At 42.6% G+C, this 17,359-nt stretch overlaps 1 protein-coding gene across 3 annotated transcripts in view; it reads left to right on the top strand.

Moving 5' to 3' along the window:
* The window catches only part of LOC118370546 (tetratricopeptide repeat protein 28-like), a 379,819-nt gene that overhangs the window by 130,323 nt on the left and 232,137 nt on the right, over window positions 1–17,359 (top strand). The window contains exon 1 of one of the 3 annotated variants that reach the window (XM_052461492.1): window positions 896–1,766. The exons of the other annotated variants lie outside the window; for them this stretch is intronic. Coding sequence (XP_052317452.1) covers window positions 1,740–1,766 — 27 coding nt within the window. The 5' untranslated portion in view covers window positions 896–1,739. Of the gene's footprint in view, window positions 1–895; window positions 1,767–17,359 lie in introns of those variants that run through there. 3 annotated transcript variants of the gene reach the window in all.

Here is a 17,359-nt window from a genome sequence, read left to right as displayed (position 1 = left end):
AATTTCATTATCAAGACTGGGAAAATTGTAGCACTTATCTGCCAGTGTGATTTCTATCACCCGTCTGTGGCCAAATATGCCGGAAACAAAAAGCTTGGCAGGCAGCTAAAAAGCATAAGCTATATCTGACAGCAGTATCGCTAAAGTAAACAAGTGGCAGCTAAGAGTGATGGACACTGGACAGCGGTCCGCTGTCCTTGTCTCCAGAGAAACATGGGTCAGAGGCCTTGTGTACTCATCTTACCTGTCCTTTCTGAATCGTGTTTACTCTCATAGCCTGTACCGTCATTCAGTCCCATAAGGCTTACCACTAATGAAAAGGGAACTAAGGACAATCTGTTCTGGCAATTTAGCCAGAACAGATGAGCTGTGTTGTTAGAATCTCTTAAGACCATTAATGCCACTGTAAACAGTGAAGGGGATATACCTTGAAAGGTGCTGGAGGCTTATAGAAAGCTGCTAATCAGGTGTCTCCTTCTGTCACTTTTCTACCTTCTTTGAAGGGGGATTATAGCAGGCCTACCTCTTTGTGCAGCACAACAGCAAAGAGTTGACCACCCATTATCTGTGAATGAATGTGTATGTAGTCTATGTTTTTTTTGTATAGAATAACATCAAACTGTTGGTGTTGTGGCAAAGGTTTTGACCTCATGTTTATCATGAGGAAATGTATTGTTGTCCACTTTCACATTGTATCGCTGGAGTTCTACTCCTCCACTGTTGTGGCTTTCTACCATACCTTCCTGGGGGCTATTGTATGAGTGCAGTGTTGGCTCAGCTCTGGAGTCTTTTCTCTGGCCACATCGCCTTTACCCTCGGTGCGCGCGCTTCAGAGTCGACGGCACTATGACCCCGCCGGCTCGTTCCTGCGCTGCTCGGGTTCTGTTCCAACTCTGAGCTATGCAATGCCCGAGCGCGAAGGAGCAGGGAAGGAAGTCATTAGAGTTGTGTAGTCCCGTTTGTTGCTGTTGCAGGATATCCTTCCAGCGCCTCGCACAGAAATTCCAGGGATTTTTTTTCTGTTCACCCCTCCTGTGACTTTCTTTTGCGCCATGTATGTCGCACTTTCACGGTGGTGGTCTGGTTTTGGCATTGACTTTTGCTTGACATTTGATAGCACATTTTTTTAACCGTTAGAAAAGGGATCAACAACAGTTGTCATATGTTTCTGTGTTTTGTCAACGTTTTGGATATACACGTTTTTCGGTGGGATAAACCCACAAAAACGTTGGACTTGTGTTTCTATTTGGTGTCAGTCTAACGGTTTTGTAATGCACGGACGACGTGGAGGTTGACAAAAAGTTTAAGAATTAATTTCCCAGCAGTCAACCTAACTGGATATCTTCGAAAACCATGCTAAAAGACAGCGGAGTGATCTAGCGGACAGACAGACTGTACAGGGCTGGTGGCGCATCTCGGACTTGTAGTTTGGATTTTACGCACTGTTACCCATAGTATTATTTATACAAAACGTTTGAACTGAAAACCGGGACATTCAATAAGTTAGACAAACGTATTCTGCTCCATTCCATTATTTGGATTAAACGGGGCTATCGCGTGTCATCTCTCCCGATTTGACGTTGAACCTCGCATCGCATATTATGCGCCGCTTTTTGGAGAAAATATGCTGCAAAATTGAGGGAAGTCAAGAAGCAGCATGACTTGCTGTTGGAATTCCCTTGAATCAACATTTTCCTCGTATATAATATCTTGATGTTGTACATTTTTGGTTTACAAATATGATGAAATGGCAGCCCCGGAAGAAGGTGAGTGAAAATGACATGTTTTAGTTCTCTGTAATTCACTTGCATTATTACCGGTGCATTATTTCCAAGTTGATCGGGGACTCGGTTTTGGAATGATAGGTTCGACGTACTGTAGCCTACATGGTTGGTCATGGTGGCCAAAAGCCAAGATATGCATTTTTCTTTTGTCCATATGTATTGTAGCCTAATACTGTCTGGCCATAAAATAGACTATCGGGCCAGTCAAAGTTTCCATGATAATTATTCATTTTGGATAGTCACTCAGGCTAGAAACATCAGTTTCTGGCTCATGTTTGCTGATTCAACAGTGATGTTTGCTTCATTAGGTTATTGATAATTCAAATTTTGCAATTTTCAAAAACCTGTGTAGCCTTTTGCTGGACATGACTCATGAGTGGGGCCCAATAGCCTGTGTTTATTCTCGGGTGAATAATATTTATCTGAAAACTGTCTGGAGAAGAGTGACATTGCGTGGGCTGGTATGTCAAATGGTTCAATAGAAGGACATTTAATTGCGCGTAAAAAGACTCCAGACTGATAGTGGTCGACTCTATTTCAAATGAAAACGTGTATTTTCTTACATTAGATCGTTGCACATTTTTATCCAGGAATAGTAAGTCTAATAAAGGTGATATATTCCTCCCATAACATTGCGCATTCATTGCCCCTTGAGAAATGTACATACAGCCTTTGTTGTATCTCATATCCTTTATGCTAAAACCATCGATTTCTGTAGAATCTAGAAATCATTCCCACCATGTCCTACAGTTTGTAACCATGACCCTGTAGTGGCCTTCTTGACAATCCGGGACAGCATTGAGAGATAATGAAGGCATTTCGTGTAGGCTTTGCAGATAACTGAGAGCCATCCCATCTAACTATGAAATTGAGATGATTAAAAGTCGACAAAACAGAGTTAATAGCATTGCCTATATAATAAAGGATGTGTTTTAAAGTTAAGCCAGCAACAATTAATCCCCTCTCTTGGACAAAACTATAATGTTTTCATTTAAACTCTTTCTCTTCTATTGTTTTCCTTGAGAAACCTTCAAGTATTACCACATGGAAAAATATACATGCATCATCTGAAAAGCACGAAACCTCTCAGCGGCAAAGGTGCAGATATTACGCTGTTTTCCACTAGGTGGCACTTTATTGATATGAGAAATTGCACTTTCCCAAACTGTTGCGTCCCGATTGTCAAAGTAGCTTTCCTAATCTCCTTTCGTTTATGCAAATTGACACGTATAAATCGACCTAATGAAAGCAACAACCCTGATAAGTCTATCTCGTTTTCCTAATTTTAGATCAGCAAAGATAAGTGATTGAAGATGAATGAAAGGAGATCCGTGCCTCCATCGGTAAACTCCCTATTATCTGCTTGGCCAATGCTCATTGGTCAAAATCCGTCTTTATCGGTCGTTTGTTCTGAATCACGTAATGGGAATAGTAATTAATGAGAATATTTTTTTTATCCTGAATCATTTACTGACGATGAAAGGAGAAATTCAAGAGAGGTTCTTATTATAGAATTATTACCAGAGTAAATAAAAGAGTGGTGGTGCATGTTGTGAATCATTCCAGCATCTGTGCTGCATCTCTGCCAGAATCATCCACGAGACCCTCCTTTGAGGATTAAAAGCCTTTACTCACTGGTGGAATTCAAACCCAATCACACGGTAGAAAAGCTGCCCAACTTTAAAAGATCATAAGAGAGAATTTTGTCATTCATTTCCATTAAAGGTATTGATTCAATTAAGGCCTACATGTTGTTAAACGTGAATTTGTCGTGCCTCACAACAATAAAGAAAGGTTATTGCATGTTTGAAGTGGTTTGAGTAATTTATGTGCAATGCTATTTTGCACATAAATAGCACACTCACTCACTCACTCACTCACTCACTCACTCACTCACTCACTCACTCACTCACTCACTCACTATTTACATGAATAGGTCTACACACAAAGCTGACTGCACATTCAAGACATTAAAGTGTCTTTTCACACACTGTTTGGGTATGTGTGTGAAATTGTCCTTTCATCGTGTCCTCTGATACAGAACCAAAAACATCTCCTGACTGTGTGCTCCAGCCCAGGCATTTGAGGCATTGCACAAGACAGGCAGGACAATGGAGGCAAACATACAGCCATTGTGTTCCTCTCCTGTGGTTTCTGGAGACTCTGCTTTCTTTTCTAAACCACTCACAGACGCACACAGACACAGTAATGACTGAGAAGGTCCTTTAGTTCAGTGTTCCCACTCTCACTTATTATGTATCTGTTTTTCAATCTGTCCTCTTACTCCTCTTGTAGTCTGATGGAGATCAATAGGAAAGCATAGGAGGCTCATATCGACTCAGGCCAAGTGTCTGCTCTGCTTCCTTATAATGGATTACACTAATAAGTTAAAAACTTTGTATCTGCTCTGTGGTGTTGGAGGGAGAGAGATTGAGTGAGAGATTCCCTCTCTGTTGGCTGCTGATATCCTATCTCTCAGAAAAGGGGAAAATTACAGGTTTTCCAGTGGATTTGTGGGATTAGCTACCTCGCTTCGATTACACTGTGGTCATAACACTGGTTAGGATACATGGGACTGGGGGGATGACTCCTACTCAAGGTTCAGATACAGTCTAGATAAGCTGTCTGTTCAATAACAATCAATCTTCACTTAGCAGATAGCTTTGTTCACGGGCTTAACCACCATATGCATCATGGGGGATTTGATCCATCAACCTCGTAGTTTAACTATTAGTCCAGTTAGTCACTGCTCCAAACAAGACATCTAATCCACACACACTGTCCTCCCGGAATGTGTATTGGAACGTGTTTGTGCATGGATGTTTATGATTGCATATACAGTTGAAGTCGGAAGTTTACATACACTTAATTTACATACACCAAATACATTTAAACTCAGTTTTTCACTATTCCTGACCTTTAATCCTGGTAAAAAATGGCCCTTGTCTTAGCTCAGTTAGGATCACCACTTTATTTTAAGAATGTGAAATGTCAAAAAAATTGTAGAGATAATTGTTTATTTCAGCTTTTATTTCTTTCATCACGTTCCCAGTGGGTCAGAAGTTTACATACACTCAATTAGTATTTGGTAGCATTGCCTTTAAATTGTTTAACTTGGGTCAAACTTTTCTGGTATCCTTCCACAAGCTTCCCACAATAAGTCGGGTGAATTTTGGCCCATTCCTTCTGACAGAGCTGGTGTAACTGAGTCAGGTTGGTAGGCCTCCTTGTTCTCACATGCTTTTTCAGTTCTGCCCACACATTTTCTATAGGATTGAGGTCAGGGCTTTGTGATGGCCACTTGACCTTGTTGTGCTTAAGCCATTTTGCCACAACTTTGGAAGTATGCTTGGGGTCATTGTCCATTTGGAAGACCCATTTGCTACCAAGCTTTAACTTCCTGACTGATGTCTTGAGATGCTGCTTCAATATATCCACATCATTTTCTTTCCTCATGATGCCATCTATTTTGTGATGTGCACCAGTCCCTCCTACAGCAAAGCACCCCCACAAAATGATGCTGCCACCCCCGTGCTTCACGGTTGGGATGGTGTTCTTCAGCTTGCAAGCCTCCCCCTTATTCCTCCAAACATAATAATGGTAATTATGGCCAAACAGTTCTATTTTTCATTCATCAGACCAGAGGACATTTCTCCAAAAAGTACGATCTTTGTCCCCATGTGCAGTTGCAAACCGTAGTCTGGCTTTTTTATGGCGGTTTTGGAGTAGTGGCCTCTTCATTGCTGAGCGGCCTTTCAGGTTATGTCGATATAGGACTCGTTTTTACTGTGGATATAGATACTTTTGTACCTGTTTCCACCAGCATCTTCACAGGGTCCTTTGCTGTTGTTCTGGGATTGATTTGCACTTTTCGCACCAAAGTACATTCATCTCTAGGAGACAGAACGCGTCTCCTTCCTGAGCAGTATGACGGCTGCGTGGTCCCATGGTGTTTATACTTGCATACATTGTTTGTACACACATTATTTGTACAGATGAACGTGGTACCTTCAGGTGTTTGGAAATTGCTCCCAAGGATGAACCAGACTTGTGAAGGTCTACAAAAATAATTCTGGGTTCTTGGCTGATTTCTTTTAATTTTCCCATGATGTTAAGCAACGAGGCACACAGTTTGAATGTAGGCCTTGAAATACATCCACAGTTACAACTCCAATTGACTCAAATGATGTCAATTAGCCTATCAGAAGCTTCTAAAGCCATGATATAATTTTCTGGAATTTTCCAAGCTGTTTGAAGGCGAAGTCAACTTAGTGTATGTAAACTTCTGATCCACTGGAATTGTGATACAGTGAATTATACGTGAAATAATCTGTCTGTAAACAATTGTTGCTAAAATGCACAAAGTAGATGTCCTAACCGACTTGCCAAAACTATAGTTTGTTAACAAGAAATCTGCAGAGAGGTTGAAAAACGAGTTTTAATGACTCCAACCTAAGTGTATGTAAACTTCCGACTTCAACTGTATGTGTATATACAGTATGTGTGGGATACAGGTCTGACTAATGAGGAGGGGTTGAGACACACACATACATGGCCATTCACCTCCAACACCACCCCCCTCACCCCCTGTGCGTCTGGAGTTCATGGCCAGGTTTATAGCAGCCTGAACCCAAGGATGGGGAAGTCACTGTTTATTTTTGTGGTCATGCCAGATGTTCCTTTGGGTTTCTCACAGTTGACTTAAAGCCTTCTCACCTGTGTCTGACTGGGACATGGCTGTATGGGAGAGCCTTATGTTTCTATGTATGTGAGGAGAGGAGAGTTGTAGCCTAGGCCCTTATCATCTCCAGGCTCACTCCTTCATCTCTGACCTAGTTCACCACCTTATGACCTGGGGGGAGGGGGGTTCTTATCCGGTGTTTCTCCTTTGATTCAGCATTATTTCAGAGCTCTCTGGTGGGGAAAAGGGCTATATTTTCTTCCAGCGCTCCATCAATCCCTGTGACGTCTCCTGGCTGGCAGCAGCAGGCCAGCAGTTTGGAATACATTTACGGAAGGGGGATGTAAGGAGAGGAGAGGCTGGAGGACACATATCTGAGGAGAGGAGGGGGGGAGCAGGGAATCCTGCCCTGGCTGGCTGTCAGCAGGCTAGGAGTCACTGGGGAGAAGTTGAAAGAATGTTGGACAGATATTGGGACACATCAGGGAACAAATTAATGCAAGAGGGATAGAGTGGGAGATATAAGCAGAGAGATGGAAGATGGAGAGGAGAAGGCATTACTGTAGAGCTGTAGACATTGATAGAATTGGAGATGGATTGAATAATAGAAAGTGAGAGAACATGAGGGAGAGCTGGAGGAATGGAATGAGCGAGATTGTGCAAGAGATAGAGATTTGGATTTGAGGAGTGATAGAGGGAGAGGGCCCCAGAGTGATTCGGTAGGGATAATTAATGATAGGGAGTGATAGCACCTGCTGTTCCTGACGCTGCACAGTATTAACGGCCCAGCATGACGAGCAGAAAGGGAAGTGGCTACTGCGTGGCCAGCTCAGCCCCCGGCCCATCCTCGGGGGGATGGAGAGAGAAAGAAACTATGGAGGGAGGGGACTGCGAACGACTTAGCTCCAGCAGCTGAAATATATGTGCTCTCCTTGCCCCGCTAATCCCACCCCTCCCCCTGGGGACCGGAGGACAGAGATGGAGGAGAGATGCGATGGATCTCTCCGGAGTGCAAGGCCTCCCTTGCTCTTATTGTGATGCAGTGGTCTGCAGCACTCATGAGCTGTGGGTTTATGCCTGCCTGGCCTGGCATACAGGGGAGGGAGACCATTGTCAAAATATGAGTAACAATAGGAACAATGGTGACTGAACCATTCTATTCTCATTAATCCTCATTCCTGAAACCTGCCCACTGAGAATCAATGTGTGTGCAGATTAATATCTAGATCCCTATCTACAGTTAAACAGACAGATTGATATATGTGTAAAATTATACATTATATTTTTCTCCAAGCCTCAGAGTGCTCACTCAACACATGCTGTGGGTTTCCCATACCTCCTATGCTACCCACTGGGTTACGGGTTTGTGTCATTGGGTCTGTATTTGGGTTTGTTAAGGTCATTCTTCCAGGGGTGTGACCTAGTGCATTGTGGGTCCTGGAGGTGCCTGCCATCTGGTGGTTCCACTGGGAATATCTCGAAGCGGGGCTCGACGCTCCGGTTCAATTGGAGTGCGTTTCCCTGTGCTATGAGGTGGAAAGGTCATCTGGTGGGCCCCAGCCCAAGTGTATTTAGTGGTTAAACCCTTCCTCTATGTGCAAGTATGCCACTAACATACAGAGCAGCAGTATTTCATAGGCTGTACAAAAACAAGCCATGAATGAGTGCTATCTACAGTCCAAGAGACACATCCATTTATCCTCAACACGTTTCCATGTGCATAGACTGAAAAACATGCATTATTTTCTTTGTTTCACAACATTTATTTTCACCTCAGCAGCCAAAACCACATTATGTACATTCCTCTATAACTCTGCTGTGGCATGGCTTCCTGGCTCCGTATCAGCCCAGACTAAAGACCTTGTAGCTGTCTGTGTCTCTGTCCGGCCCAGACCAATGCCTGGTGCTGTGACAGAAAAGCATGGCTTACACTGGGCCTGTGATCTGGTCAGCAGAGAGATGCATTAAAGAGAGCCGCTAATACCACCCTGACTCACACAGACGCCCCTAAATCCCACTAATACCACCCTGACTCACACAGACGCCCCTAAATCCCACTAATACCACCCTGACTCACACAGACTACTACTACCCTAAATCCCACTAATACCACCCTGACTCACACAGACTACTACAACCCTAAATCCCACTAATTCCACCCTGACTCACACAGACTACTACTACCCTAAATCCCACTAATACCACCCTGACTCACACAGACTACTACTACCCCAAATCCCACTAATTCCACCCTGACTCACAGACTACTACTACCCTAAATCCCACTAATTCCACCCTGACTCACAGACTACTACTACCCTAAATCCCACTAATTCCACCCTGACTCACACAGACGCCCCTAAATCCCACTGATTCCATCCCCTCTTTTGTCAGAGATGGGATTCATAAGCCTTTTTTTGAAGGCAACATTTTCCAAGAATTGTGTCCAGGGCTTAACCAGAACCTTTATGTGGCCTGTTGCTGATGCCAGTCTGAGGAGGGACCATGGTGGCCTGCCTCTATGTGTGGGGGACTCAGGGATGGGGGAGGTGGGTCTCTCTGTAGCATGACTGTAGCCCTCAGTCTTCTTGACCACTATACACCCAGACAGACACACAACAGATTGACAGGTTTAAGCCCTTCTCGATCCAGAAGTAGGAGAGGGACTGAGCTGAGGCCATGCATTTGGCCTGTGACATTAAAGTAAGAGCCCTGGCGCTGAAGATGACATGGATTTGATTAGTTTGACCCTGTAAGATAACCCCATCCCTGGTCCACCGCAAGGGTTAACTGTACCGTGTGTGTGTGTGTATGTGTGTGTGTGTATGAGAGAGAGAAAGAGAGACAGAGAGAGAGAGAGAAGGAGAGGTAGCATGACAGAGATCCAGATGGTTTCAGCAGACTGGTCCTCCCGAGGTCAAAGAAGCAGCAGAGCTCTGAGCAGATTGTTTTAGTTTCCCTCAGCGTCACTCTCACCTAGCTCCTCTCCTCTCTTCTGTCATGCTGAACCTGCTGAGGCCAACCAGGGAGGGATTTTACTGCTGGCCGTAAAAAGTAGCAGGAAGGAAGGAGAAATTTATCGACCAGGGTCCACCGAGGCTTCCCCATCACCATCTCTGGGCTCAATTTAGCTTCTGTTCCCCACCCTGTGGGCTCACCTTTATTTATATGGGATGGTTATATTAGGCCTATGTTTATATTCTATGAAATATTTGGGCCTGACATTCCATTGCAGAAGATACATCCTCTCCCAGAGAAGAGACTTGATCCCAGGGCTTTTAACAATGCAGACCAACAGGTGGAGACTGACAGGCAGTCAGAGATAGACACGCTAATGAGAGCTACAACACAACACCCCCTACCGCCCCTCCTCCACACCTTCTCACTCCACAATCTCTAATGATCTCATGCCTCATAGAGTTTATATATTTACAGTTGAAGTCAGAAGTTTACATACACTTATGTTGGAGTCATTAAAACTCGTTTTTCAACCACTCCACAAATTTCTTGTTAACCTGTTGCGACGACCAATCCCGTATCCGGCAGCGTAATTATAGCCTCAAGCTCATTACCATAACGCAACGTTAACTATTCATGAAAATCGCAAATGAAATGAAATAAATATATTGGCTCACAAGCTTAGCCTTTTGTTAACAACACTGTCATCTCAGATTTTCAAAAAATGCTTTTCAACCATAGCTACAAAAGCATTTGTGTAAGAGTATTGATAGTTAGCATAGCATTAAGCCTAGCATTCAGCAGGCAACATTTTCACAAAAACAAGAAAAACATTCAAATAAAATCATTTACCTTTGAAGAACTTCAGATGTTTTCAATGAGGAGACTCTCAGTTTGATTGCAAATGTTCAGTTTTTCCAAAAATATTATTTGTGTAGGAGAAATCGCTCCGTTTTGTTCATCACATTTGGCTAAGAAAAAAACCAGTATCCGGGAGCGTAATTATAGCCTCAAGCTCATTACCATAACAGAACGTTAACTATTCATGAAAATCGCAAATGAAATGAACTAAATATATTGGCTCACAAGCTTAGCCTTTTGTTAACAACATTGTCATCTCAGATTTTCAAAAAATGCTTTTCAACCATAGCTACACTGTAAGGGTTTTCTTCTGGTGAAAGAGAGGCGGACCAAAATGCAGCGTGGTGATTATTCATGTTTTTAATAAAGACGACTATACATGAACAGACTATACAAAACAAGAAAGGTGAAAACCTAAACAGTCCTATCTGGTGCAAACACAGAGACAGGAACAATCACCCACAAAACCCAACACAAAACAGGCTACCTAAATATGGTTCCCAATCAGAGACAATGACTAACACCTGCCTCTGATTGAGAACCATATCAGGCCAAACATAGAAATAGACAAACCAGACACACAACATAGAATGCCCACCCAGCTCACGTCCGGACCAACACTAAAACAAGGAAAACACATACGAATGATGGACAGAACGTGACATACACAAGCATTTGTGTAAGAGTATTGATAGCTAGCATAGCATTAAGCCTAGCATTCAGCAGGCAACATTTTCACAAAAACAAGAAAAGCATTCAAATAAAATCATTTACCTTTGAAGAACTTTGGATGTTTCAATGAGGAGACTCTCAGTTAGATAGCAAATGTTCAGTTTTTCCAAAAATATTATTTGTGTAGGAGAAATCGCTCCGTTTTGTTCATCACGTTTGGCTAAGAAAAAACCCTGAAAATTCAGTCATTACAACGCAAACTTTTTTCCAAATTAACTCCATAATATCGACAGAAACATGGCAAACGTTGTTTAGAATCAATCCTCAAGGTGTTTTTCACATATCTATTCGATGATAAATCACTCGTGGCAGTTTGGTTTCTCCTCTGTTCAAAATGGAAAAATGCACGCACCTGGAGATTACGCAAAATCTAAATTTTTCAGCAGAACTGAAAAAGCGTGTTGCTACCAATGAGGCCTACAAACCTGACTCAGTTACACCAGCCCTGTCAGGGGAAATGGGCCAAAATTCACTCAACTTATTGTGGGAAGCTTGTGGAAGGCTACCCGACGCGTTTGATACAAGTTAAACAATTTAAAGGAAATGCTACCAAATAGTAATTGAGTGTATATAAACTTCTGACCCACTGGAAATGTGATGAAAGAAATAAAAGCTACTACTATTATTCTGACATTCTTAAAATAAAGTGGTGATCCTAACTGACCTAAGACAGGGAATTTTTATTAGGATTAAATGTCAGGAATTGTGAAAAATGTGAGTTTAAATGTATTTGGCCCAAGCGTATGTAAACCTCCGACTTCTACTGTAGCTAGAGGTACTATTACCTTTTGATAACGCCATAGCTCGGCTACTTATACTGCTGTTCTGTCTCTGTCCTCTCCTCCCCTCTCCCTCTCCCTGAGGGATGCTTCGAGTCCAATGGACTTGTTTCTCCTCTTCTTTGGCATCCATTCCTGGGTATGTAGCGATTGCGTACGTCTTGGTAGCTGGTTTTATGGGTTTTAAAGTCATTTCAACACACATTCACAGACGTGCATTCCACCCTAATTTCTTCCCCAACGTTCAGAACCGCAGTGAATTGCTCTGCCATATTGTCTTAGTGGGGCCATGAAGAATGATGGGAAAGCAACACAGCTTTTATCTATGTATATATGAATGTGATGGGGGAATATGTTTATTTTCACATTTCCATCCACATGTCTACTTCCATGTTTGACAAGTGTGTGCTGTGGCTGATTGTGTCCTGTATCAGGGAAATGATGGAATAGAACCATGCACACAATATCACCTAACAAAGACGGCAAAGTGGCATTTTCTTCCTCTTGTCTAACTCTAGACCATCCCCTTTGTTTTCTCCTCTAATCCTGTCATTACATCTATAGTCCTCTCACTCAGGGGTCAAAGGTCATATTAGAGCAAATATTGTTCTCCATTCTGGAGAGGGGCCCAATTACCACTTTGAAATCTCAAGCGTTGGACCCACCCGCTTTGGGAGGATAAATTTAGCCAGCTGAAAGCTGCTCAGTCATTCACAGATCCCCAGCAGTCAGTCTGACAGTCAGCCAGACAGTACAGAATGCCTGTTGTGTGATCTGACGTCTTCTATTATTTTAGTTATGGCTGCATCACTAGCAGTGTAAAATGTGTTAGGCGCCTCCGCAGCTCCGCCCCCCGCCACCTGTCTGGATGATCCACTCTGTGAAATCATCCTGAACTGAACATGTTTAGCGCCATGAACGCTACTCTGTCTCCGAAATAAAAAGTGTTTTGTCTCCACTCTCTCAAGTTGCTCCAATTGCTGCTGTAAAAAAAAGGAGACATAATTACTGTGTAGAACAAAAGAGCGTAACTTAGCTCACAACAGTTGGTGTAACACTTCAGGTGTGAAATTACTCACAGGATTAACATTTGGGAGTGTAATGTAGCCCTCCCCATCGTCTAAATACGAAACTAAGCCGTCTTTGGCTCTGTGGAGCGGTGCGTTGGAGAGGGTTGTGAATGGAAGAGTGGTGGTGTGTATACAATCTGTGGTGCCAGCATGTATACATGTTTACTCTTTACCAGGCTACGCCTATGGCTGGGCGATATGGCCTAAAACTCATAGCTCAATTTTTTGCGATTCATGATATACAGTATATCTCTATTTTTTTTTCTTGAAATAAACTTTGTTGTACAATTAAAGGTACAATTAAAGGTCAAATACACGGCATTTTAAATAGTCAGCAATAATCTACTGAATTCAGAGATGTTTAAATTATACCTAGGCTGAGTATACAGTGTTCAGGCCCCTTGACCTTTCCCACATTTTTGTTACCTTATTCTAAAATTGATTACATTGTTTTTTTCCCTCATCAGTCTACACACAATACCCCATAATGACAAAGCAAATGTATTTCCAAAATATATATATATCACAGTATTCAGATCCTTTACTCAGTACTTTGTTGAAGCACCTTTGGCAGCAATTACAGCCTTGAGTCTTCTTGGGTAGGATGCTACAAGCTTGGCACACCTGTATTTGGGGTGTTTTTCAAATTCTTCTCTGCAGATCCTCTCAAACTCTGTCGCTGCACAGCTATTTTCCGGTCTCTCCAGAGATGTTCGATCGGGTTTAGGTCCGGGCTCTGGCTGGGCCACTCAAATACATTCAGAGACTTGTCCTGAATCCACTTCTGCGTTGTCTTGGATGAGTGCTTAGGGTCATTGTCCTGTTGGAAGATGAACATTGGCACCAGTCTGAGGTCCTGAGCGCTCTGGAGCAGGTTTTCAGGTTTTCATCAAAGACCTCTCTGTACTATACTCCGTTCATCTTTCAAGCAAGGGACCTGAATACTTTCTGAATGCACTCTATGCCTTCCACAACCATAAGACCAACTTTTATTTATTTGTTTAACCTTAATTTAAGTAGGTAAGTTACTGATAATGGAATTAATGAGTTTTTATGGGCTTATTCTGAACCTAAACTTGTCACCTGCATTCCTGCCTTTGGGACAACGGCTCCCGTTGTTAGGGTGAAAAGACTTGAGCATCTCGTCTTTATATGCAGATCTCTGGTATAAATGGGAAGGTGCACAGCGCAGAAGGAGCGAATGAGACCAGACCAAAAAGACCATATGAGAACAAGCAGACATAAATGCTCATAAAAACAAAAAATACACATAAACTTGATTCTGTGATACAGGCATTTGGAATATCGCGCAATAACATACATTCAAATGAATCTAATTAATGAATTGTACAGCCCAGTCTTAGCTATGCCTACGGTACTGATGAAGAGTCTGTGTAAAGCATCAGTTAACTCTCCATAGTAGAAGCCCTGGTCTCTGTCTCGTCACACCAACACAGCATTATATTCATGTTAGAGATAGGCCTAATGCAGTTAGTGCATCAAGCTGTGACACTGGAAGATGTTGTCAGTGATAAGGAAGAAGGTCATAAGTCCAGACCATGATGGTGCCTCAGATTGCTGAGGCTAGTGTTAAGGTGAAACTGATACTGTGGTGGGCTGTGAGGCCTTCCTTCCTGTTTGTCAGTGCAGTTTTACAACAGTATCCAGGGAATACTAGTGCTGACTAGCATCCCCAGCACCGTGGTGTACTGCATAGTATGTTGTTTATGAGCGTCTCAGTCTGTGTTGTCACTGAGCACGGCTGCACCTGTGGCCACCGGGCTCCGACTGGCAGCAGCTGTCCCTCCCCGGATATCCCTCCCCCTGGCTTAATATCCCACATGGGCCTGTCCACCTGCTACCTCTGGCTCCCAGAGAAGACACAAACCTCCAGAAAGATAGTGATAGTTAACTTGAAGTTACTATAAAACCTGTTGTAGTGTATTACCTCTACTTTTTCCCTGTCAAATGGTAGCTCACCACCGCAAGTACTCTATTTGGTTATTACTGTATAAATACTTATGAGGAGTTTAAACAAAGAGGCACTGACTGTAGTGTACTGAAGCAGAGAAAAACAGATGAGATTCCAGCCAACAAATGCATTTCCGTGAGCCCTCCATCCCTCTGCCTTTCCGTCTGCCTGTCTGTCCCGCCTAATAGAGAAGGCCTCCAGGCAGTGCAGGTGCAGCCTGAGGGGGAGGCTTCTCAGACGATGGTGACCACGGTGGCAGTGCTGCCTGCTTGACACTCACAGCACATTCTGGGGAATGGCCTTGGACATGCATCTCCTCTTGACTGAAATAGCAGGTCAGGTTTGTTAGATGAGAGGAAAGCTCTCCACAGCATGTTTTTGAGGTAAAAGTAGACAGTGAGTGGGGAGCAGGTGTTTTAAAATCAAACCAGTGCTCCATGAGCCAAATGTTCTCCTCGTCCCAGGGGAACTGTGTTTGATCTGCTAATCCTACTTGTTGCTAATCTTTTGACAATGTGGAAGGTTTTCATGCCAGTTTGTGGAACCCAGCCTAATTTGGTTACTGGCTGGTGTCTGTCTGTGATAGCACTGCTAATCAAATAATTGGGCTTGTGTTCAGTCAGACTCCATATCAGTAGACAGAGCCATGTAGGCTATAGGCAACTGTAGTGGTTGTCTCATACGCTACTGTGATGATTGTGGCATAAAATGCCGGAACAAATAGACACTTGCTCTGATATCCTCACACATACCCAAACATCAAGCGACTGCATAACCTTTACCCATCCCAGTTCTTCAGAACTGATGGGATAGTACAACAGTTGCTATACACAGTATCTCTCAGTGTGGTGGTCCCACTATGAAATTACCAGTCTGACATGTCATCTCTGTCTCTTTTGATTGAACATCTTTTGTATTAATTCCTTCAGTGTTGTCTTCTGAGAAAGTGAGCATGACTTGTCATTTGAAATGGATTTCTAATCAAAGTAAGGGACAAATGTAATGGATGGCTGATTTAATTGCCTGTGTGATATCAGTGGTTCTGTAACAGAACAAGGTTGGAATCATTTTTCTACTTCAGAAGCACCAACAAAGGATGTGTTTCTGAATTCACTCTGGGGTGTCAGTGTGTGCTCTGGACCGTTTGTAATCTGACCCTTGTCAGATTAGCCTTTGGTAAATTCAGAGCGTTTTGCTCCGGGAGTGTTCGTAGCGCACACTGAACACTCTGGCCGAGGAGTAGGGTTGATCCGAGCGTTCGGACTAGGGCCGGGCGATATGGCCTAAAGATCATATCTCGATTTGTTCACACTTATGGACAATTCACGATATACACTACCGTTCAAAAGTTTGGGGTCACTTAGAAATGTCCTTGTTTTTGAAAGAAAAGCACATTTTTTGTCCATTAAAATAAACATCAAATTGATCCGAAATACAGTGTAGACATTGTTAATGTTGTAAATTACTATTATAGTTGGAAACAGCTGATTTTTTTATGGAATATCTACATAGACGTACAGAGGCCCATTATCAGCAACCATCACTCCTGTGTTCCAATGGAACGTTGTGTTAGCTAAGTTATCATTTTAAAAGGCTAATTGATCATTAGAAAACCCTTTTGCAATTATGTTAACACAGCTGAAAACTGTTGTTCTGATTGAAGACGCAATAAAACTGGCCTTCTTTAGACTAGTTGAGTATCTGGAGCATCAGCATTTGTTGGTTCGATTACAGGCTCAAAATGTCCAGAAACAAAGACATTTCTTCTGAAACTCGTCATTCTATTCTTATTCTGAGAAAAGAAGGCGATTCCATGTGAGAAATTGCCAAGAAGCTGAAGATCTTGTCCACCGCTGTGTACTACTCCCTTCACAGAACAGCAAAATGGGCTCTAACCAGAATAGAAAGAGGAGTGGGAGGCCCCGGTGCACAAATGAGCAAGAGGACAAGTACATGAGAGTGTCTAGTTTGAGAAATAGATGCCTCATAAGTCCTCAACTGGCAGCTTCATTATATATTACCCGCAAAACACCAGTCTCAACATCAACAGTGAAGAGGCGACTCCGGGATGCTGGCCTTCTAGGCAGAGTTGCAAAGAAAAAGCCATATCTCAGATTGGCCAATAAAAGAACAGATTAAGATAGGCAAAAGAACACAGACACTGGACAAAGGAATTCTGCTAGAAGGCCATCATCCCAGAGTCGCCTCTTCACTGTTGGCATTGAGATGTCTACACTGTATTTCTGAACAATTTGATGTTATTCTAATGGACAAAAAATGTGCTTTTCTTTCAAAAACAAGGAAATTTCTAAGTGACCCCAAACTTTTGAACGGTAGTGTATGTCTTGATGTTTTTTTCTAAATAAGCGTTGTTGTACAATTAAAGGTCAAATACACTGCATTTCAAACAGTCAACAATAGTATAATGAATTCAGGGCATTTGAATTTATACCGAGGCTAAATATAAGCCTTCCACAACCATAAGACCCACTAATCATTCATTTAAAAAAAAATAGTTTAAC

Source organism: Oncorhynchus keta, chromosome 14, assembly GCF_023373465.1.
Source record: "Oncorhynchus keta strain PuntledgeMale-10-30-2019 chromosome 14, Oket_V2, whole genome shotgun sequence".
Classification (NCBI taxonomy): domain Eukaryota; kingdom Metazoa; phylum Chordata; class Actinopteri; order Salmoniformes; family Salmonidae; genus Oncorhynchus; species Oncorhynchus keta.
The sequence above is the reverse complement of the archived record's forward strand: the minus strand, read 5'-3'. Positions and strand labels throughout refer to the sequence as shown.